Here is a 23,180-nt window from a genome sequence, read left to right as displayed (position 1 = left end):
ATTGGTAAGCTTGAAATCTCCCCTTTCCATTGATATTAAGTGCCTGTCTGTAGCCCTGGAGAGGGTGTAATTCCACATTTAGGTGGAAAAGGGAAGAAATATTTCCCAGCTAGGTAATTTTTTAAAAATTGTGGCTGCATAAAACTGCTCATGAATTTGTAATGTTGGAATAACTCATAGGGAAAGATTGATTACTTGGCAGAGTGAAGGTGAACTGCAGACCCTTCCAATAAACTGGTTTATTACATAGCTATGACCTCCACATATACATCCGTATGTACGATACAAAATAATGTATAATATCTAAATATATTTGTGTATGCAAATTTTTTAAACGCGTGTGTCTAAAGTTAGACACTAAAATTTACATTTAGGGCCTGATTATGTGGATACTTATGCCCACGCTTAAATTAAAGTGCATGAGTCATATTTGCATGATTGGGACCTTAGACTTCTACATTGCCCCTGAACTCAGTGGAAGTGGTACGTGCTCAACACATCTGAAAATCAGGCTACTTATTTGGATGCACATATTGATTTTGGTGTCTAACTGAGTGCTCGAGTCCAAAACAAAGAAGTAAAAGAACTCCGCAGACGTGGCTCCTGCTATAGATGGAGAGATGGTGCCGGTAACCTGGGCAGAAGCCGGGGGACCCTCTCCCCACTCTTGAAGGAGGGATAGTGGCTTGGTAACTTGGGTAAACCCCAGAGGAACCCCCAGGACCCCTCTCCTTGCTCCAGAAGGAGGGTTGGTGGGTAGGTAACTTGGGTAGACGTAGGGTGACCCATCCCAGACCTACCTTTCCACTCCTGAAGAAGAGATGGCAGCTAGCTAACCTGGGCAGGCTGGGAAGTTGAAGAGGTAGAGGAGACAGTGTGAGGAGATGGTTCCTTTGGCTCCTCCACATCTTTTGCTTCTGGGCCTGCTCCAGAAGAAGAGATGGCAACTAGGTAACCTGGGTGTGGGGAGCCAGGTCAGAGGTACCAGAATACCATTCCAGCTGCCCAACCAAGTGCTGGAACACTGTTTAGAAGTGCACCGGCACGACTCAAGCACTGGTCTAGCCTTTTTGGTACTCAGAGTTTTGACATTTTTACCATGATCTCTGGGAGACCATAACTGGGAAGAAACTGGATTGGTTGTTGGATTCATCTTCAAGGTAAATATTTTCTGTTTGTTCTGGCCTTGAACTAAAGTGCCCACCCCTGAACTAGCATGTGGCAAAACTATGGACCGTGGGCCATATCCAGCCTGCAAGCCATTTTAAGCTGGCCCGTGAGCTCCCGCTGGGGAGTGGGGTCTAGGGCTTGTGGGTCAGGGGCCACACCATGCGGCTTGGCCCTGCTCTGGCCGGGGGCCGCACCATGCCTACCCAAGTTACCTACGGTATGGTCCCGCTCCAGCTCCTATGCGCTCCAGTGGCCCCCTCTGGCGCTCCAATGGGGGCTGCAGGGACGGTGCCAGCAGATGGGGCAGCGTGCGGAGCTGCCTGGCCTCGTCTCTGTGTACGAGCCAAAGAAGGGACATGCCACTGCTTCCGGGAGCCACTTCCGGGAGCCAAGTAAGCACTGCTTGGAGCCTGCACCCCTGAGCCTCTCCTCACACCCCAACACCCCCTGCCCTAGCCCTGATCCCCGCCCCCTCTCCAAACCCTTCAATCCCAGCCCAGAGCACCTTCCTGCACCCCAAACATCTCATCCCCAGCCCCACCCCAGAGCCTGCACCCCTTCCCACACACCTGCCCCAGCCCCGATCCCCCACCTGCCCTCTGAAACCCTCGGTCCCGGGCCAGAGCGCCCTCCTACACCCCAAACTCCTCATCCCCAACCCCAATTTTGCGAGCATTCATGGCCCGCCATACAATTTCTATTCCCTGATGTGGCCCTCAGGTCTAAAAGTTTGCCCACCCCCATGCTAGTATAACACTTCTAAGCTAATCAAGAGTCTTCCATTGGAATGATGATGGGCTTTATTCGTGTGGTATTCCACCAAGAATGGGAATGATTTTACAGATTTTTATTCCACTTCAGTGATCTATTACACGTCCACTGAACTATGACATGCACTAAAGTCAGCTTATTATGGTTCAGGGCACACATTAGCCCTACAGGGGTGGTCAGTGAAACAAAGGCCCTAGTATATATGGCTTTTAAAAAGAAGAAGTTGGTTACATATTGAAGATAAACATTATAACCCTGGGATTTGTTTTAAAAATTAGGTCAGAGACATGAGATTCTCTTTATCGTCTATTAAAAATTGTTGCAAAAACATATTAATATAATACCTTTTACTTCTAGAAAATGGGTAATTAACGTGTTCCATAAATCCAAGCACTGTTTTTTATATTTAAATCGTAAATGTGTATGAGAACTCAGCATATCATCTTCTTTCTGGAAGACTTCAGTCTCTCATGGAAGGGGTTCATTTCTTAAGTGAATATATTTTTTTTTCTTCTGCAGAGCCTTTACATCTTGATGTAAGTGCCATCTTTTTTCCCCAAGTGTTTCTTTTTTGATGACAAAACAGACTTTTTTGTGGATCGTCTCTGTTTTTATCTAAATTTTTTCTTTTTTATTAATTTTCTTTTATTTTCAAACCAAATTTTCAATGGAAAATCAAAATATTTTCAGGGTGGGAGGGACTGATGAAAAGTAGAAATTTTCCCCTGAAAACTGTGATTAAAAGTTGTTCTGGCCCGCTTTCCCCCACTCCCAGGGGGAACATTTTCAAACCAACTCCACTACAGGACATTCACAGAGCTGGTGTGAGTGGCATTAACTAAATTTCTGAGAAAAAGAGGCTTCTTCAGATGGTTCCCTCTTTCACATGTTTAGTTTAGAAAAGGAGATCCATTCAAGGGAGAAAGCCACCTTCTCCTAATCTGAAATAATAAATAGCTGAAAGTAATAAAAAAAGATTCTGGAGACTTTAAAATCAGCAAGGGGATTATGCAGTGATCTACAGTACTATGACAGGTTTCAGAGTAGCAGCTGTGTTAGTCTGTCTCTAAGGTGCCACTGGTACTCCTTTTCCTTTTACAGTACTGTGTGATCATGTGTGTATGAAATACATATGCATGTATTCAGAATCCATGTGTTTACAATAATACATTTAAAACCCATCATGTTCGACTCTTCTACATGTATATGACAATATAGAATATGTAAGGGTCATATAGAAACTATATGATACATGTGGAAGTGGGTTTTACTCCTTTGTTTCAAGAATAAAAATTAAGGTGGCAGGATTAAAAGATTTTATAAAGCGTCTGCTATGGATTGGTTTGTGTGTGGCAATATTGGCTCTACATAAATTTTCACTATTGAACTTGCAAACATCACAATTATTTCTTGAAGTGCGCACATCTTGTTATTACAGATGGATCAATAGTCTTGATAACACTGAATTTTTGTCAGACCTAACCTGGTAGACTTGTAATGTGTCCGAGAATTTTTGTCATTTATCTTGCAATGCACGAGACAAAAGTGTTTGCAACCTTGCATAACATTGAATGTGGAAAGCAGACTGAAATATATCATGTGGCAGGGATTTTTGACGGGCCATGAGGGGGTAAGTTTGGGTTTTTATGCATAGTATATGAATCTGCCGGTTAAAATCCTGAACACTGTGTGTGTTCTAAGAATACAGAACAGCCCATGAGGCTTAAATTTGTGGTAGGCATGTTTTATCTAGTCTCTTTCTGATTATTTATTTAGCATTAGGTAACCTAATTCCTTTATTGAGTTCAGAGGACAGATTAGCAAGGCACAGAAAGCAGGAGGAGGCTTTCTAAATGAGAGAGTGGTTACAGGTCAGGGGGCAGAACCTTGGCAATTGTAACTTGACATAGCTTGGAGCTCTGGCAATTTACACCCATTAAGGATCTGGCCCTAGAAGCGTTAAGCACCAGCTGAGGGGGAGATGGCTATAGATCAAAGCAGTGCAAGATTCACTGTGTTTTCTTTTATTAAAACCACTCTACTTCGTGTGCCGGATTAATGTTGATAAACTTCAGAGAACAGTATGTTTTAAGGAGAAATGTGAATGAGAAGAGTAGGTTTCTTGGCACAGCAGGAGGAGGAGGAGGATTTCCTGGTGTAAGAGAGAACTGGGAAGAAGGCATGGCACATATGCAAGTGTTAGGACAGAGATGAAGGAAATCGTGGGTGGAGCATACAGAGCAAGAAGGAGAGGAGGAGGAGGAAGAGGTTTGTAATGACACATTACAAATACTCCTTAAAAGGTGTAAATCACAGCTTTTTCATGATGAACAAGAAATAAATGTATTTACGTTCCTAATACAAATACTTGACAATCAAAAGGAAAGACAATGCATGCTTAAGGACTTCCGCATTCAAAGCATATTTTTGGAACTACTCTTGGATAATATCAAAAAAATAAACGTGAATTTCTCAGAAAGTTTAAAAAGAAAGTTTTTGTTTCAAATCACAGAAAAAATTAGACGATATAGGGTAATGTCCATCAGTCTGTCAATATTTAAACCTCTAGGAGGTAGTATAATATTGCCTATTCCTCAAATAATTTTTGGTAAATGATCACATTTTGGAAAATGACCACTGGCCAGTCTTCAGTACTCATAATGTAAATAGAATTGGAGACTGTAAAAGAAGGTTAGCGTGTGGGTCATTATTAGCGTTGCCAACTTGGTAATATTTAAAAACCAGACACTCCAGCAGAAGTGCAGTAACCTCCCTTGCCCTGCCTCTTCCCCCTGAGGCCCCAGCTCCTCCTCTTCCTCCTCCCTCCAGGTCACTTGCTGCTTTTCCCCTCACACCCCCACTGCCTGGGTCAGGAGGGGCTTGCCTGAGGAGCTGGGGCTGGGAGCTGCAGCTGCCCAATGTAGGTAGGAGGCAGCCTCGGCTGAGTAGGGGCTGACGCGGGTTAGTGACCTAGCTCCTCCCTGCCTCCCCCGCCTGTCAAACTGGACTTTGAGTGTCTGGGTGAGTAGATCTGACGAGACACTGTCAGATCCCCTTTTCAGCTGGACTTTCCAGTCGAAAACCAGGCACCTGACCGCCCTAGTTATTGCTTGTTACCATCAGGCCTTATCCAGATGTCTGGTGGTTAATGGAAAGAAATTTCCTGGAACATGCCTTAATGTTATCATGCAAGACCTAAGGAAAAAGGTATAGATTTCACTGCCAAACTTCACCAGGCCAAATATTAGGCCCAGTTAAATCAAGGACAAAACTCTCATTGACTTCAGAAGGACTAAAATTTAGCTTGCTGTGTCTTTTTAACTTAGCATTGTTTTCCAATACTGTTGAGGATAAAGTGAAACTTCTTTTGTGACCCATTAGACAATGTGTAGAGCTATCGAGAAATTGGTTGTGGTGAGTTTGCACACCCTTAGTTTCATTTTGTGTTTCTGATTTCAGAAAACTACAAAAATAAAAGCAAAACGTATTCAAAATTGCCAACTGTAGCCAGGTTTAGTGTGGGTGGGTGGTTTCTACAAAAAGCTATGTCAGAAAATTCATCTTAAATTCATCAGAGGGTTAGCAGACTTTGGTAAAACTTAAAATGATCCTAGCCCAAGGTTCAGGTTTGTGACAGGTTCCAACAGCTCTTTTATGGGTATATGTAAAATCCCCTTCTTTTTTACTCCTTTGAAGTACTTTGTATTTCTGTTGAACAAAATCTAATAAATAGAGTTTTAAAAGGGAGGTTTTTTCCCCTCAGAAACACTGAAGTTTCTAACATTAAAGTCATTTCCCACTTTTGCAGCTAGGATTACGCCTTTCTGTTTTTGCCCAATCTTGTCCCCACTCCTCTTGTGTTCCCTCAGCTCTTGCTCTTTAACCTGAAAATAATGTGAACAGCCCCTTATAGTGCCAAAACCACTGTTGCTTGCGGAACTGTCACACTCCCAGGTATTGAAAGCCCACTATGTTCCTTAACCCCGGGTTTCTACTTAATAATGTGCTGAGTAGCTCTGCTGTGTCAACAAGCCTGTTCAGGACTCTCATCCCCAAATTTAAAAAAAACCAACCTCTTCATGCAGACTTTTCCTGGCATAGAATACATAAAAATGTCCCTACATGGTATTCTAGATAATATTAACATTTCAGATCCAGCAGTAATAAGACAAAAACATCACCCAAAAATCTTTTGTGAAATATGTGAGACGTGGCAATGACCCATATCCACATGTGCTGCTTTTCATTCAGTTTTCTATCCCACCAGTATATTTTACAACTTTCCCATTTGGAAAATGCTTCCTTAGGACTTTTTTTGTCCATGAGCCCTTTCAACAGGCCATGAGTAGCCTGCTATTACCATTCCCTGCCTCAGAAATTCTAATTCTGAATATATGAATAAATGGGTTGAGAAAAGCCTTCTTAAATAGTCAGTACCAATAATGATTAATTGTCACAGTTCAGGGCAACTGCACTTCTATCCCTGACCATGGTCCCTCAAGAGCACCCAATCTAGGCTCCTGGTTCCTCAGCAGTCACCTCTCTTGGGCAGAGACCCACATCTCTCTCTCTCTCTCCCTCCTGACCAGGGTTTTTTCCGGGCTGCACAGTTCCCTCCCTACACTGTGATATCCCCAGCAAGCCAGCCTGCCTAAACAGGCCAGTGTCTGCACTTGGCTTTCTCTTAGAATGCTATGAACAGCAGTAATTGTCAGCAGTCACAAATTGTAACTCTTTCTAAACAAGCACACTTGTCCTTAAGGTGAAGGTATTACAGAGAAAACATAAAAACAATAGAAGTTCCTGTACTCTTTCTATCAGAGTCACCCATCAGTTTTATGGGGCCTCAGTAGGCCAAAGTCCTTCCATCCCTTCCCAGGGACTCTCCTTGTACAAAAGGTCCTGTCTGTTTGCTGGATCTGAAAGAATCCAGTTTAAACTCAAGCTATTCATCCAAAAGTCCTTTCTTGGTCTGTTGGTCTCTGGAGAATCCAGTTTGAACCACTATATGTGAACCTCTGCAGGTTGTGGTACTTCCCTGGTGGCATTACAATCTGAATGAATTTGCCTAATCACCCCACTGTCCTTGGTTCCTGGAGGAGCTGTATGTAGCTGAGGCCTGGCCTGACATGAGTAATTAACACAAGGAGGCCTCCGTTCTTGGAAGATACAAATAGGGAGGTAAATGAATCATCAGGTTGAAAACAGAACGTTTGTGCTAAATAAGATAAGTAAATAGGTCAGTAGGTTAAAAAAGGCAGAATGTCTGAGCCAACTAAGATAAAAGGGAGAAAGCTCAGGGGACTGTTTACTATGAACTAGATAACAAGGGGCAAAATAAGTTAGGAATGCAGAGATAAAATAAAGAGGAAATTGAACCATGGACAGCGGGTGGACAGCACATGTTGCACAGGGATTGGTTCCTGCAAAATAACCAAGCCAATCCAAAAATGTGATGCGATGTATAGTAAATGCAATAAGATTGTAATGGATATAATGTGAGAGGGTTTCTGTGTAACTTTGGAGCTGCGATGTACCCTGCACCCCGCCCCACTGTGTCTGAGTCTGATCAACTCAGTGTAGCACTGCTGTATGCCAAATAAAGATACCTGAGTGACGAAGGCAGCAGTCGAACTGAGTTTTTTGGAAGCCAAGTGGAAAGAGGTCTCAGGAGGAATCCTAAAACTGTGGTCACGTTCTCCCATGGAATTACATATATTCCCTGGCCCACATTGATATAATTTTAATACAGTCAGATCTCCCAAAGGTATTTCAGGAAGTTACATATCTGACACATTAATATTGTGGTAAGGCAACATCAGGGGCTCATTTTGTTAGGCACTGTACGCAAACACACAGGAAGACATAGACTCTGCTCTGAATTGCTGAATATCGAATGCAAGACATAAGCAACAAAGGGACACATCCTATTTCAGGAGGCTCTAAGGAGCAGCTCTTAGTTGCTTCTTCACCTGGTAAAATCAGAAAGATGCACAGTGTTATTGAAGGAAGAGACAATTTAGTCAATGCCTCCTTTGTGTTCAGTGTCTAATTTATATATGCTATTTCCTGCTACAGATGTAAATGAATGTACCATTGAGAATGGTGGCTGTCAGGACCAGTGCTGCAATACTATTGGCAGCTACTACTGCAGATGTCCAGCTGGCCAGAAATTGGGCGAAGATGGAAAATCATGTGAAGGTAACATTCTGCACTGTCTCTCTTTCCTGATAAAAAATCAGAGAACATCCTTGGAATGAAAACTGAGAGAGTTACCTTTTATCTAGAGCCAGCTGAAGTGCATAAATTCAGAATCGTCAAGAGTGCAGATCTTCTCCTATGTGGATTATGAAGATGTAACTGTAAGAACACTTCAAAGGGTTCTTATGAAAAATGTATCATTTTGCCCTGGATTGGTTTGTGCCATGTTCTGATTATGGCATTTCTATCATCAGTTTATAAATCTGAAGAAACTGTACACATTGGAAATTATTTCATCCGTTTCTAAAACAAAATATGCTTATCAGAAAGTACACATACATTTCTGCACTTCAGTTGCAGTTCCACAGCTACAGATGAAGCGACTAAAATAAGATTTGAAATCACATGCTACATAAACTCATTTGCCTTCTTTCTTAGGGAAACATGAAGCCAGATTCCTTGGTAAGATCTGGGTTGAATTTCATCCCTGTGCAAAGGGCCAGCTTCAAAATAGGGTTTGCATGAGACTTAAGTGCTACATAGGTCTTATTTCACCCTTCTGCACATGGCTGAGTTTTATCACGGCTGTTCTGCAGCACTCTGTTAACGTACAACAGCGTAAACCTGTCTAACTGGCCCATTAAGCCAGGTTCAAAGCTATTTTGCATCAGCAAACTGATGCAAAGTAGTTAGTGTACCGGTAAATTTGGCCCATAGAGCAGTAGGCTATAGCAGGTGATGGCCTCCAAAAAGGTTTAGTTTATTTCTGAGGTCCCATGTGATCTTTCAGATGTGAACTTAGAAACCACCAGCTAAAACTCTCACTCATGCATGCACACGTGCTGGGACAGGTTATTTGCCGAGCTGTTGCCCTCTATCTTGTGTGGCTGTATTTCCTTGCTGCAGTAAATAAATAGTTGAAGCTCTTTTGGTTCCTTCAGGATGAAATGTGTTTTATGTATGTAGATTCTTGCAAACCATATTATCATCTTTCACAGCATGAAGACATTTCTGATAAGATTGTTTTCCCCATTGTACGCAATTGTGCAAATTCCTCTCTGCCAGGATTTCATTTTACTTTTGTCCTTTGCCTCCTGATTTTTAGTTAGATACATTACCGTGTATGTCCCAGCTGTTGTTATATTCTTTACTGTATCTCTATAGCTTATTCAGAAACACTGTTTCCCAGACTGAAAGGTTGTAGGATTAGCTTCCACAGCAAGCTATCAGTTGGTATCCAGCTTGACAATATAAATAAGAACTAGATGGGCATTTTCTTTTGATTGAACTGTTTTTTTTGTTGTTGGGTTTGTTTGTTTGTTTGTTTGTTAACTGAGGTCCTATGTGCTTCCCTTTGATGGATTTTTATATTCCAAATACACAAACTCAGAAAAAGTGTACATAATTCAAAGAGTTTTACTACCTTTCTTCAGTCTCCTGTTATTATCTTTAGTGATTCTTCGGAAATGTTTCTGTGAACAAGTTTGTATGTGTTTATATTGTTGAATACTTACAGTTTTCAGATTTGCTTTAAAGTAATTAATTGAGCTTCCAGGTAATCCTTCTTGTATTGAAAGCAAAGATTATGCATCTTACTCCTAAATTGCTTAAATATAACAACACAGTTTTGCAAAAAGAAAAGGAGTACTAGTGGCACCTTAGAGACTAACCAATTTATTTGAGCATAAGCTTTCGTGAGCTACAGCTCACTTCAATAGCTCACGAAAGCTTATGCTCAAATAAATTGGTTAGTCTCTAAGGTGCCACAAGTACTCCTTTTCTTTTTGCGAATACAGACTAACACGGCTGCTACTCTGAATCACAATTTTGGTGAGAGCAGTAATGAGCTAGTTATGTATGTCTCCTCCTCAAATGTGGCATTACATTCTTTAAAAGGTGAAGCTAAGGATGTTTGACTCTCCTGTCAGGCATTTCCTTATGAGCAATTACAGAGGAATGCGGTGGTAGACCTTGTGAAGCTTATTTAAAACAATAGAAATAGCATAAGTGTACAATTACAGTGTTCACCATTGAAATCTTTACAGTTTTTTCTTTTGTTTAATGATCATTAAAACATTAGTTATTTATTGTAATAAGCCAGTGGTTTTCAACCTTTTTCATTTGTGCCCCCCTAAAAAATTTCAAATGGAGTTTTGGGCCCCTTTGGAAATCTTACACTTAACCTGTGGACCCCCAGTGGTCTGCATTCCACAGCTTGAAAACTGCTGTCAAGCCAATGGAATACCACAAGTATAGCAGGCATGATCATTACTTGCAAACAGCTATTGTAAAGATTTTAATCCATATGTTCCTGTAGCCACAATACCTTCAGCTGTGACTTCATCAGGTTTAACAAGATAAGTAAGTTTCTACTTGGTCCTTGTTGGATGGGAGACCTCAAAGTAAAACTAAGCCCTGGTCTACACTAGGACTTTAGGTCGAATTTAGCAGCGTTAAATCGATGTAAACCTGCACCCGTCCACACAATGAAGCCCTTTATTTCGACTTAAAGGGCTCTTAAAATCGAGTTCCTTACTCCACCCCTGACAAGTGGATTAGCGCTTAAATCGACGTTGCCGGCTCGAATTTGGGGTTCTGTGGACACAATTCGATGGTATTGGCCTCCGGGAGCTATCCCAGAGTGCTCCATTATGACCGCTCTGGACAGCACTCTCAACTCAGATGCACTGGCCAGGTAGACAGGAAAAGAACCGCGAACTTTTGAATCTCATTTCCTGTTTGGCCAGCGTGGCAAGCTGTAGGTGACCATGCAGAGCTCAACAGCACAGGTGACCATGATGGAGTCCCAGAATCGCAAAAGAGCTCCAGCATGGACCGAACGGGAGGTACGGGATCTGATCGCTGTTTGGGGAGAGGAATCCGTGCTATCAGAACTCCGTTCCAGTTTTCGAAATGCCAAAACCTTTGTGAAAATCTCCCAGGGCATGAAGGACAGAGGCCATAACAGGGACCCAAAGCAGTGCCGCGTGAAACTGAAGGAGCTGAGGCAAGCCTACCAGAAAACCAGAGAGGCGAACAGCCGCTCTGGGTCAGAGCCCCAAACATGCCGCTTCTATGATGAGCTGCATGCCATTTTAGGGGGTTCAGCCACCACTACCCCAGCCGTGTTGTTTGACTCCTTCAATGGAGATGGAGGCAATACGGAAGCAGGTTTTGGGGACGAAGAAGATGATGATGAGGAGGAGGTTGTAGATGGCTCACAGCAAGCAAGCGGACAAACCGGTTTTCCCGACAGCCAGGAACTGTTTCTCACCCTAGACCTGGAGCCAGTACCCCCCGAACCCACCCAAGGCTGCCTCCTGGACCCAGCAGGCGGAGAAGGGACCTCTGGTGAGTGTACCTTTTAAAATACTATACATGGTTTAAAAGCAAGCATGTGAAAGGATTACTTTGCCCTGGCATTTGCGGTTCTCCTAGATGTAGTCCTAAAGCCTTTGCAAAAGGTTTCTGGGGAGGGCAGCCTTATTGCGTCCTTCATGGTAGGACACTTTACCACTCCAGGCCAGTAACACGTACTCGGGAATCATTGTAGAACAAAGCATTGCAGTGTATGTTTGCTGGCATTCAAACAACATCCGTTCTTTATCTCTCTGTGTTATCCTTAGGAGAGTGAGATATAATTCATGGTCACCTGGTTGAAATAGAGTGCTTTTCTTCAGGGGACACTCAGAGGAGCCCATTCCTGCTGGGCTGTTTGCCTGTGGCTAAACAGAAATGTTCCCCGCTGTTAGCCACAGGGAGGGGGGAAGGTTGAGGGGGTAGTCACGCGGTGGGAGGAGGCAAAATGCGACCTTGTAACGAAAGCACATGTGCTATGTATGTAATGTTAACAGCAAGGTTTACCCTGAAAGAGTGTAGCGACTGTTTTATAAAATGTGTCTTTTTAAATACTGCTGTCCCTTTTTTTTTCTCCACCAGCTGCATGTGTTTCAATGATCACAGGATCTTCTCCTTCCCAGAGGCTAGTGAAGCTTAGAAAGAAAAAAAAACACACTCGCGATGAAATGTTCTCCGAGCTCATGCTGTCCTCCCACACTGACAGAGCACAGACGAATGCGTGGAGGCAAATAATGTCAGAGTGCAGAAAAGCACAAAATGACCGGGAGGAGAGGTGGCGGGCTGAAGAGAGTAAGTGGCGGGCTGAAGAGAGTAAGTGGCGGGCTGAAGACAGGGCTGAAGCTCAAATGTGGCGGCAGCGTGATGAGAGGAGGCAGGATTCAATGCTGAGGCTGCTGCAGGACCAAACCAGTATGCTCCAGTGTATGGTTGAGCTGCAGCAAAGGCAGCTGGAGCACAGACTGCCACTGCTGCCCCTCTGTAACCGACCGCCCTCCTCCCCAAGTTCCATAGCCTCCACACCCAGACGCCCAAGAACGCGGTGGGGGGGCCTCCGGCCAACCAGCCACTCTACCACAGAGGATTGCCCCAAAAAAAGAAGGCTGTCATTCAATAAATTTTAAAGTTGTAAACTTTTAAAGTGCTGTGCTTAAAGTGCTGTGTGGCATTTTCCTTCCCTCCTCCACCACCCCTCCTGGGCTACCTTGGTAGTCATCCCCCTATTTGTGTGATGAATGAATAAAGAATGCATGAATGTGAAGCAACAATGACTTCATTGCCTCTGCAAGCGGTGATTGAAGGGAGGAGGGGCGGGTGGTTAGCTTACAGGGAAGTAGAGTGAACCAAGGGGCGGGGGGTTTCATCAAGGAGAAACAAACAGAACTTTCACACCGTAGCCTGGCCAGTCATGAAACTGGTTTTCAAAGCTTCTCTGATGCGTACCGTGCCCTCCTGTGCTCTTCTAACCGCCCTGGTGTCTGGCTGCGCGTAACCAGCAGCCAGGCGATTTGCCTCAACCTCCCACCCCGCCATAAACGTCTCCCCCTTACTCTCACAGATATTGTGGAGCACACAGCAAGCAGTAATAACAGTGGGAATATTGGTTTCGCTGAGGTCTAAGCGAGTCAGTAAACTGCGCCAGCGCGCCTTTAAACGTCCAAATGCACATTCTACCACCATTCTGCACTTGCTCAGCCTGTAGTTGAACAGCTCCTGACTACTGTCCAGGCTGCCTGTGTACGGCTTCATGAGCCATGGCATTAAGGGGTAGGCTGGGTCCCCAAGGATACATATAGGCATTTCAACATCCCCAACAGTTATTTTCTGGTCTGGGAATAAAGTCCCTTCCTGCAGCTTTTGAAACAGACCAGAGTTCCTGAAGATGCGAGCATCATGTACCTTTCCCGGCCATCCCACGTTGATGTTGGTGAAACGTCCCTTGTGATCCACCAGAGCTTGCAGCACTATCGAAAAGTACCCCTTGCGGTTTATGTACTCGGCGGCTTGGTGCTCCGGTGCCAAGATAGGGATATGGGTTCCGTCTATAGCCCCACCACAGTTAGGGAATCCCATTGCAGCAAAGCCATCCACTATGACCTGCACATTTCCCAGGGTCACTACCCTTGATAGCAGCAGATCTTTGATTGCGTGGGCTACTTGCATCACAGCAGCCCCCACAGTAGATTTGCCCACTCCAAGTTGATTCCCAACTGACCGGTAGCTGTCTGGCGTTGCAAGCTTCCACAGGGCTATCGCCACTCGCTTCTCAACTGTGAGGGCTGCTCTCATCTTGGTATTCATGCGCTTCAGGGCAGGGGAAAGCAAGTCACAAAGTTCCATGAAAGTGCCCTTACGCATGCGAAAGTTTCGCAGCCACTGGGAATCGTCCCAGACCCGCAACACTATGCGGTCCCACCAGTCTGTGCTTGTTTCCCGAGCCCAGAATCGGCGTTCCACAGCATGAACCTGCCCCATTAGCACCATGATGCATGCATTGGCAGGGCCCATGCTTTTAGAGAAATCTGTGTCCATGTCCTGATCACTCACGTGACCGCGCTGACGTCGCCTCCTCGCCCGGTATCGCTTTGCCAGGTTCTGGTGCTGCATATACTGCTGGATAATGCGTGTGGTGTTTAATGTGCTCCTAATTGCCAAAGTGAGCTGAGCGGCCTCCATGCTTGCCTTGGTATGGCGTCTGCACAGAAAAAAGGCGCGGAACGATTGTCTGCCGTTGCTCTGACGGAGGGAGGGGCGACTGACGACACGGCTTACAGGGTTGGCTTCAGGGAGCTAAAATCAACAAAGGGGGTGCCTGTACATCAAGGAGTATTTCAGGCAGGACTGCACGGAGGGTTCCAGTAAGAAATGGTGCACCTAAGTTATCGTTCTTATTGGAACAAGGAGGTTAGCCTGGCCTCTCATTGATACATGGCTAGATTTACCTCGCTGCACCTTCTCTGTGAGTGACTGCAGTGTGATCTAGAAGAATGAGTCCCTTAGACAGGGGAGGGGGGAAAGCAAATGAGTACAAAACAAATCTGGTCTATTTCTTGTTTTGATCCACTCCATCTATCTTTTACATCTTTGGCTGGCAGCAGACGGTGCAGAAGGACTGCATGCCATCCACATCTCATGGCTGCTCGGCAGAAGATGGTACAGTACGACTGCTAGCAGTCCGTATCGCCTGCCCGCTCACCATAAGACGGTTCAATAGGACTGACTGCAGGACTAAAGAGAATGACCTGGTCAAGTCACTCCAAATTTAGTCCCTGCGCCCATGTCTGCCCAGGCGCTCCTGATCGACCTCACAGAGGCGACCAGGAGCACCTCGGACATGACGATGACGGCTACCAGTCGTACTGTACCGTGTGCTGCCACAAGGCAAGGGGTTGCTGCTACTGTGTAGCAATGCCGTACCGCGTCTGCCAGCACCCAGGAGACATAGGGTGACGGTTACCTGAGCGGGCTCCATGCTTGCCGTGGTATGGCGTCTGCACAGGTAACTCAGGAAAAAAGGCGCGAAATGATTGTCTGCCCTTGTTTTCACGGAGGGAGGGAGGGAACGGGGGCCTGACAATATGTACCCAGAACCACCCGCGACAATGTTTTAGCCCCATCAGGCATTGGGATCTCAACCCAGAATTCCAATGGGCAGCGGAGACTGCGGGAACTGTGGGATAGCTACCCACAGTGCAACGCTCCGGAAGTCGACGCTTGCCTCGGTACTGTGGAAGCGCTCCGCCGAGTTAGTGCACTTAATGCACTTAGAGCATTTTCTGTGGGGACACACACACTCGAATATATAAAACTGATTTCTAAAAAACCGACTTCTATAAATTCGACCTTATTCCGTAGTGTAGACATACCCTTTCATTTGTGCCCCCCTAAAAAATTTCAAATGGAGTTTTGGGCCCCTTTGGAAATCTTACACTTAACCTGTGGACCCCCAGTGGTCTGCATTCCACAGCTTGAAAACTGCTGTCAAGCCAATGGAATACCACAAGTATAGCAGGCATGATCATTACTTGCAAACAGCTATTGTAAAGATTTTAATCCATACGTTCCTGTAGCCACAATACCTTCAGCTGTGACTTCATCAGGTTTAACAAGATAAGTAAGTTTCTACTTGGTCCTTGTTGGATGGGAGACCTCAAAGTAAAACTAAGAGTGCTTTGGGAAGTGATGCTGATAATTCAGGAGGTGGTACTCTACCCCTTTAAGTTGGTCCTGAGCCAATGCCCATTCATGATGCTACGTTGCACTGTGTAGACGGAGGTGACATTTTGCAGATGTGGTCTAAAACTGATCACTTTGTTGTCATTAAAATTACCATGGCATTTTCGAAGAGCAGGGCTGTTAGTCAATTTGATTACTTATATTCTGTTTGCCTGAATTTCCTCTGCCATCTCAGTTGCGTATCGTATTCAGTTTTAGTCCTAATTTACAGCATAGCATTCCTGTATATTGAACTGCTTCCATGCTCCATCCCCAAAGTGCTTTTACTTCCCTAATGAGTGAAGTGATTGATCACTACACATTTTTAGAACACTTTGAGATGTGTTAGGATGAAAGCTGCTGTACAAACGTGAAATTTAAATATCGTAAAGGCATAGCATAAATAATGTGGACATTGTTATTTCTACTTTAGAGGATAATTACAGTTTTGGTCTTAATATCTTCAGAAAGAGAACATCGCCTGCCAATAAACAGTAGGGATATCATCAAGAAGTAGGTCCCAATTTCTGATTTTGTGTTATCCATCCATAATAGTGGGGCTGAAGAGAGAGGAGAGAAGTGGGTTGTAACTAATTTACTAATCCAACAGCACAACAAAATTTACCATCGTCCACAAAATTGTTTTAACAAGATAAAAATCTGAGCAGTTTTGGCAAACCATTGGCCTGATCTTATAAGGTGCTGAGCAGCATCCTCAGCCCCTCTTAGCTTCAATGGTAATAAAGATGGACAGTGCCTTGCAGGATTCAGGCATACATGAATACAAGCAGTATAACAGTTGAAGAAAGGTGAAATAATCCTAGAACAAGTTACTGTGTTCAGCATTAACTAAGCCTTCATAGCTTTTTCCCATGGTTCTGTTGTTCATTAACAGTGCTGCATGGAGAATGAGATTGAATGGCGCTGCATGGAACTTTTAGTGCCGAAGATTCAATCATGTAAGGACCATTTTTTAGCCAGTTGTGAGATTGTAATGACAGGATATATAATCCATAATTATATACAATACTTTGCATTACCTTACTGAACAATGCTTACATCTGGCAGTAAATTGCAGTATGGTGAAGTAATGCACAGCTGAATAAAAATGCCAGAGGAGTGGGTTGATTAGCCTTTCAGAACTAATTCTGCATCTGCTGTGTTATGACAGTTTTATCTCCCACATCCCCAGACAGACTGACACTGGAGAATTCAGGATTTCACGTCTGACAAGCAAGGAAATTTTTGGCTTAGATATGTGCACATAACAGGTTTTGACATAAAAGTCAACCTTAACCCGCACTCTTCAGGTCAAATCTGGGTCCCATTGAAATTAATGGCAACACTTTTTTGACTTTAATGGGGAAAGGATTTAGCTCTAAATCACTGGGAGACTAATGAGATGAATTCCTCTCTGGCATAATTTTAAAGTCTGTGGAACTACTGTGTAGATGAATGTGGTCCAATAATTCTGGGGCAAATTCTGTTGCCCTTACATTAAGTAGTACCTTACTCTGCAAGTAGTATAGTTAATTTCAGTAGATGAATTTGAAGAGTAAGATTGTACTCATAATGACTAAGGGTGGTGCAAACTTTCAGGTTGTTTACATTTTGTATCACTGTCTGTACTTGATTGTGGCGGAGAACCATTAACTCAGGGGAGGCAGTATGGCCTAGTGAATGGACTAAAGTAGGACTTGGGAGACCTTTAGTTCTGCCGCTAGTCTGCTGGGTAAACCTTGGGCAAGTCATTCCCTGGCTCTTTGCCTCAGTTTCTCCATTTTTAAAATGGGATTAATGGTATTGGCCTCCTTTTGTAAAGTGCCTTGCGATTACCTGCTGTAAACCACAAGAAGAGCTAAGTATTATAATTCTGTATACCACAAGAGTGCTAATTATATATAACAGTAAGAAAAAATAGTCTTTTCCAAAATGCAGAGTTTCAAAATTCCACAATATCAATATAATCTAAATTCTGACTTGTAAAGTATGATGAGCTAAAGCATGTGTTTACATGTGAATAAGCTACAGAAGTCAGATAAAGAGGTCATGACCCTATGTTAACCCTCTTTGGTAGGCTGTCATTTCTTATTTATATCATCATGTTCTCATCCATCAAGACCACTGTAGCTAGAGACCAGTGAAGTCACATGATTAGCTATTGACAAAAGGGAGCTTTTGTCTTACCAATTAGAATAATATTCCTCTCCTTGTAACTTGATCAGTGGACATCCCTGGGAGTTTTTGTTAAACTTCTGAGCGTTGGCAGATTTCCTGACCTTTATAAGATATGACCTCTGAGACTATTGAATTATAGGATAGTTATTGTCTAACTCTAAGACCACCATTGTTTACCCTAGTAATATAATAGTCATGGATGTCAAGTGATTTATCTTGATTCTATATCTGAAGAAAACTCTTTAAATAGAGATTCCAAATAATAGCTAATAGCTTAATTTAAAAAAATAAAGGATTTGTGTAAGAGAGAGAAATTATGTGTTAAAATGTCCGTAAACATTAATTTATGCTGTTAAATTTTGTGTTTTAGTCATAACTTATTCTTTGGCCAGAAGAAATCCTACATTTTGCTGTTGAAGTTCAAAGTGCTGATTCTGCATTTTCGATTGATCTCCTGACCTTCCAGTCACCATTCCAAGCAGTGTTCCTCAAAAAAATGTAAGATCCTAATATTTGGTGCCTCTAGGGAAATGGCCTGGGGTGAAAGAGAAGAAAAGCCATCGGGCCAGTTTGTTCTCTGTTGCAGGGTCTCTGCTCAATATAGGATGAGACATGAACCCATTGGCGGGATTCAGGATGCTTTTACAATATCCAGTCTTGTTAAATTCCCACGATTTTCACTCTATTCTGTGACAAACCATGACTTAGCTTTATGCTTAGCTCAACTCAAGAGCGCCTCGATAGAAAAAATACAGCAAATATAAAAGATACAATATAGGATGAAAAACTGGCCTCTTCTGAATACATGTGCAGCAAGTGCCGGTTACCAGCATCACTCAAAACTTCCTTAGTGACTATGCTAAAGGACTCCCACGTACAATGGGGCAAACTGACCTTCTTTTATCCCCTCAACTTTAAAACACCATTGTAAGAAATAGGCACAGTGCCATGGATCTGCATCTGGCTCCTAATGACTATGGTACAGCAAAAAGAATCTTGAAAAATAACAAGTTAAAACATCAGCTGATAAATAACAAAGGAAAATCAATTGTAGGTCATTGGACATTCTTTTAATGGGGTCGGATGAATTGATTGGATCCTGATTAGTTAATAGCTTAAGGCAGGCAGAAACCTGAGCTGAAGGTTGCATTGCTAGATGAACACTTGAGGTACTGTCAGAATTTTAAAGAAAGCTGCAGTTTGGTTTGGTCAATCCCTTCTAATTTGTTGCAGCATTCCAAACCTAATCCACTCAGTCACATGCTCAGGGACCCCATGAACCTTGCTCAATCCACATCTACACTACAGGAAGTATAGTGGCATAGGTACAGCACTATAGCCATGCCAGCATCATCCCGTAGTGTAAACATAGCTTACAGTGATGGAAGGGTTTTTTCTGTCTCTGTAGGAATATCATCTCACTCAGTGATGGTAGCTAGGATAATGCAAGCATTCTTCCATTAGCCTAGCTGTGTCTACACTGGGAAGTAGGTCGGGATAACCACAGCATTCCGGAGAATGAATTTTTCACACCCCCTGGGCACTGCAGCTATTTCAACCTAAATTTTAAGTGTAGACTGGGCCTGAATCATGCTAAAATTTGTCATGTACCAAACGACAAACTCACAGTCATTTCAGAACACATATATGCAATCACAATTCTATTTTTGCTGATACCTAAGATCAGTAGAGAACGTAAGCTTTTACTTCACTTAACCTGTGTTGGGCACACAAGGAAGAAAGCCGGAATTCCATCCTTTTTTGTAGCAAGGGTGCAACCCTGCTTAGGAAAACTGCCTGATATTATTAAACCATTGGGGTTATTGTAACTGTTTCATTTTGAATTGTTTTTAATTATACTAATTTACATTTCCCTTGAGTTGTTTGTGACTGTTGTTAGAAGTTGCTTGAAATGCTTTAGTTAGATTCAGAGAGTTAGCTGGTATATATCTGAAAGCTGATGAGTGCCAGAGTCGAGAGGACTGGTCATGGTAAACACTCTGCTAGCAGCCATCCTGTTATAGCAGAGGAGGTCTAACGCATCTGCTCCATTGCTAGTAAATGCAATGGCATTGCAAAGGGATCGTATCGCCAATAACCACAATATAAATACGTAGGCAGATGAAAGACTGAGCCCTATTTAGAGTACATCACAAAGGTTTAGTCTCAAGGTGAGAAAGGCATGGGTGCAGTAACTGTAGCAAAGTACAAAGCGTAAGAGACATTTTCTTTTGTTTCACAAGGCACATATTAAAAAATGCCCCTCTACTCAACATAGAATACAAGCCTAGGAACTATCAAGACTCTTAAATTGCAAACCTGTGTTACAAATGGTAGCTGTGCTTTCTTCACCAATTTTTCTAGTCACTTTCCCAGCCAGCCTCAGTCTTGTCTGGATTGGGCCACAGCCAACAAACCCTCACCAATACCCAAGGTTCTTAGAGACAGTGGTCATTTCCATTATACCAACTGCTTAGGAGAGGGCAGAGATTTAATATCATCAGCCTGTTGAAGATGCCACAACCTGTAGCATCTTTCTAAGTCCCTACCAACCTCCTTGTACATGCTGAACAAGAAGGCTAACAAGATAGACTCCATAATACCCCACATAAGAGATCCTTCAGGGTAGAGGAGCTGCTCTTTCAGATATCTCCCTGAAAAAAAGAACAGAGTCTTTAAAGAGTGAATCCATCCACCCTGGATAAGTCCTTGATTGACTACAATTGAGGAAATCTGAGGATTTCAGGTACTTGTCAAAGTTTTCAACCAGTTTTTCAAAAAATGGGAGATTTTACACAGGCCAATGGTTAGCAAGATGGTCAGTGTCGAGAGCAAGTTTCTTCCCAGAGGCTTTGTAATAATAGCATCATTAAGAAACATCCAGTATTCTGCCCCATGAAGGGAGATGACAACCTATGCTACTATTTCCCCACTGTCTTTGTCCAACGGGTCTGACTTGCATGTTGTAGCCCAGAATTCCCCTTATGCCTCCAGAACATCAGATTTAAGACCATCTATACCTCAAGCAGAGAAAAGTCAGTGTTTGTCAATTTAAGGCCCTGCTCTTTCATTGTAGAGGCAGTTTATATGATCCCAAACAAAAATCTAGACTGAAAATTCACAAGACACTTCATCAACAAGCTTCACACTACATCTAGTTGTCAAATTATGGCAGGGTATGGCAGAAAGAATTTGGTTTGATATGTAATATTGGTATGTGACACATCTTCATACAGTGTATCTTCTGGTATGTTAAGAGCAGGATATGCTATCTAAAGGACACTTATGCATAGTTCTTGGACAACTGACATCCTGTGTCACACTTAACTTATTAGATGAATTATTGATGACGTGTTTGACAGAAGAAAAAGGGGAAAAAATTTCCAGAGATCATGGGCCTCCCCAACAAAAGCAAGTCTCGGTTCCCATCTCCACACTCTCAGCTGCTCAAGCCTACGTTGTGTTGGAGAGCTAGTCAATGCTGATTACAGAGGCATCACATGGACTGGTTCCACTAAGCTTCTACATTCTGTAACTGTCCAGGAGGATCTGAGAAGCATCATGTGGACCAGTGATAGGCAACCCGTGGGCCACACACAGCCCATCAGGATAATCCACTGGCGGGCCACAAGACAGTGTTTACATTGACTGTCCATGGGCACGGCCACCTGCAGCTCAAAGTGGCTGCGGTTTGCCATTCCCGGCCTATGGGATCGACAGGAAGCAGTGGCCAGCTCGCCCCTGTTGCCTGCGCCGCTTCCTGCAGCTCGCATTGTCCAGGAATGGTGAACGGTGGCCACTGGGAGCTGCGGGCAGCCGTGCCTGTGGAAGGTCAATGTGCAGATTACCCTGATGGGCCACAGGTTGCCCGCCACTGAGCGTGGACTATACCAGTCAGGAGGAAATATTGAGCTGGAACTATAGACTTTCTTTTGTCTGTGGAAGGGACTGGTTTCTTAGAGTTGGGGAGAATGGTGATCATTCACTACGTATTTTTTTCTGTGTCCAATTTATGCATGTGTGAACTTGCACAAAAAGTTTGTATGAAACATGCTTGTATGAAAAGTTGATGCTGTTTTACACGTCAGCTTTGACATTTAATTATTAGGACTGTAATGTAGCTTAATTAACTAACGTATAAAAGTGATTTGAGTTTTTCAGTGAAAAGTGCTTTATAACAGCATACAGGTGCTATTATGTTCTAGGCCAGTGGTTCCCAAACTTGTTCCGCCGCTTGTGCAGGGAAAGCCCCTGGCGGGCTGGGCCGGTTTGTTTACCTGCCGCGTCCGCAGGTTCAGCCGATCGCAGCTCCCAGTGGCCGCAGTTCGCTGCTCCAGGCCAATGGAAGCTGCTGGAAGCAGTGGCCGGTACGTCCCTCGGCCCGCCAGGGGCTTTCCCTGCACAGGGGGTGGAACAAGTTTGGGAACCACTGTTCTAGACAGAATACAGTATTTAGTTTAAAATTCTATGAAAAAAATCAGACTCTAGAAAAAATGTTTGTAGGTGTTTCTAGGACACTAATGATGATTTTATGATTAGCTGGTTTCTAACATTTATGAATAGTTTTGAAAGACAGGTTATGGAGAATTCAGAGTAACAGCCGTGTTAGTCTGTATTCGCAAAAAGAAAAGGAGTACTTGTGGCACCTTAGAGACTAACCAATTTATTTGAGCATGAGCTTTCGTGAGCTACAGCTCACTTATTGGTTAGTCTCTAAGGTGCCACAAGTACTCCTTTTCTTTTTGTTATGGAGAATGTTAACATTGCACTGTGCTGGTTGACAATTATTAGGATATTTTAAACCAAGGAAAAGAAATGCAGTATTGTTGCGGCTGACTAGTGTGAATTAAAAGTTGGGTAATCTTTTCTGCAATTATGAAGATACGATTGTGGTTGTCAAGGAAGAAAATGTATTCATACCTTTTTTTTTAATAATTGTGTTGGAAGAGTTTTGTAAGCCTGAAATTGAAGCTCCGGTGAAGGTCTCCAAAATTCATTAATAGCAATATTGTGCTGAATCAAACATTGTGAATATTTAAATAACAGCTTGCTTTTAGAAAGGTATTTACCAGCAAATAAAAGCATCTTATAAACAGCAGATGAATCATCTTCATCTTGAACAGGTCTCAAATGTAGATTGAAACTTAATAACTCCAACCTGGTAAGAAAGGTTTAGAAACTTCCAATGAACATTGTAAACAGAAAATGATAAAACATTTTTTACACAGTTCCCCAGTATATGTGCATATTTGCCTTTCAGCAGAGAGTATAGTGTAGGAAAAATATTT

At 43.2% G+C, this 23,180-nt stretch overlaps 2 protein-coding genes across 13 annotated transcripts in view; both read left to right on the top strand.

Annotated features, from left to right (window-relative positions):
* LOC140917185 (uncharacterized) overlaps window positions 1-23,180 on the top strand; it is a 315,283-nt gene that overhangs the window by 170,958 nt on the left and 121,145 nt on the right. For 10 of the 12 annotated variants that reach the window (XR_012160738.1, XM_073359435.1, XM_073359432.1 and 7 more), the window contains exon 5: window positions 8,020-8,142. The exons of 1 other annotated variant lie outside the window; for it this stretch is intronic. Coding sequence is in view for 9 of the 11 variants with exons in the window: in XM_073359435.1 (XP_073215536.1) it covers window positions 8,020-8,142 (123 nt within the window). In the remaining 2 variants the exon portion in view is untranslated. Of the gene's footprint in view, window positions 1-8,019; window positions 8,143-18,307; window positions 18,391-23,180 lie in introns of those variants that run through there. One more of the 12 variants, XM_073359437.1, reaches the window with a different exon arrangement.
* LOC140917192 (uncharacterized) lies at window positions 10,588-12,786 on the top strand. Its single transcript, XM_073359460.1, has 2 exons — window positions 10,588-11,493; window positions 12,082-12,786. Exons 1-2 carry the CDS (start codon window positions 10,911-10,913, stop codon window positions 12,621-12,623), a joined length of 1,125 nt encoding a protein of 374 aa, XP_073215561.1. The 5' UTR covers window positions 10,588-10,910; the 3' UTR covers window positions 12,624-12,786.

Source organism: Lepidochelys kempii, chromosome 9 (assembly GCF_965140265.1).
Source record: "Lepidochelys kempii isolate rLepKem1 chromosome 9, rLepKem1.hap2, whole genome shotgun sequence".
Taxonomy (NCBI): domain Eukaryota; kingdom Metazoa; phylum Chordata; order Testudines; family Cheloniidae; genus Lepidochelys; species Lepidochelys kempii.
This window is presented reverse-complemented; position numbering and strand designations above follow the sequence as displayed.

Bases quoted from the DNA above. Each gene is read 5' to 3' on its own strand.
- LOC140917192 (XM_073359460.1), top strand. From the start codon at position 10,911: ATGCAGAGCTCAACAGCACAGGTGACCATGATGGAGTCCCAGAATCGC. The intron at 11,494-12,081 runs GTGAGTGTACCT...TTTCTCCACCAG, and splicing joins AGGCGGAGAAGGGACCTCTG to CTGCATGTGTTTCAATGATC.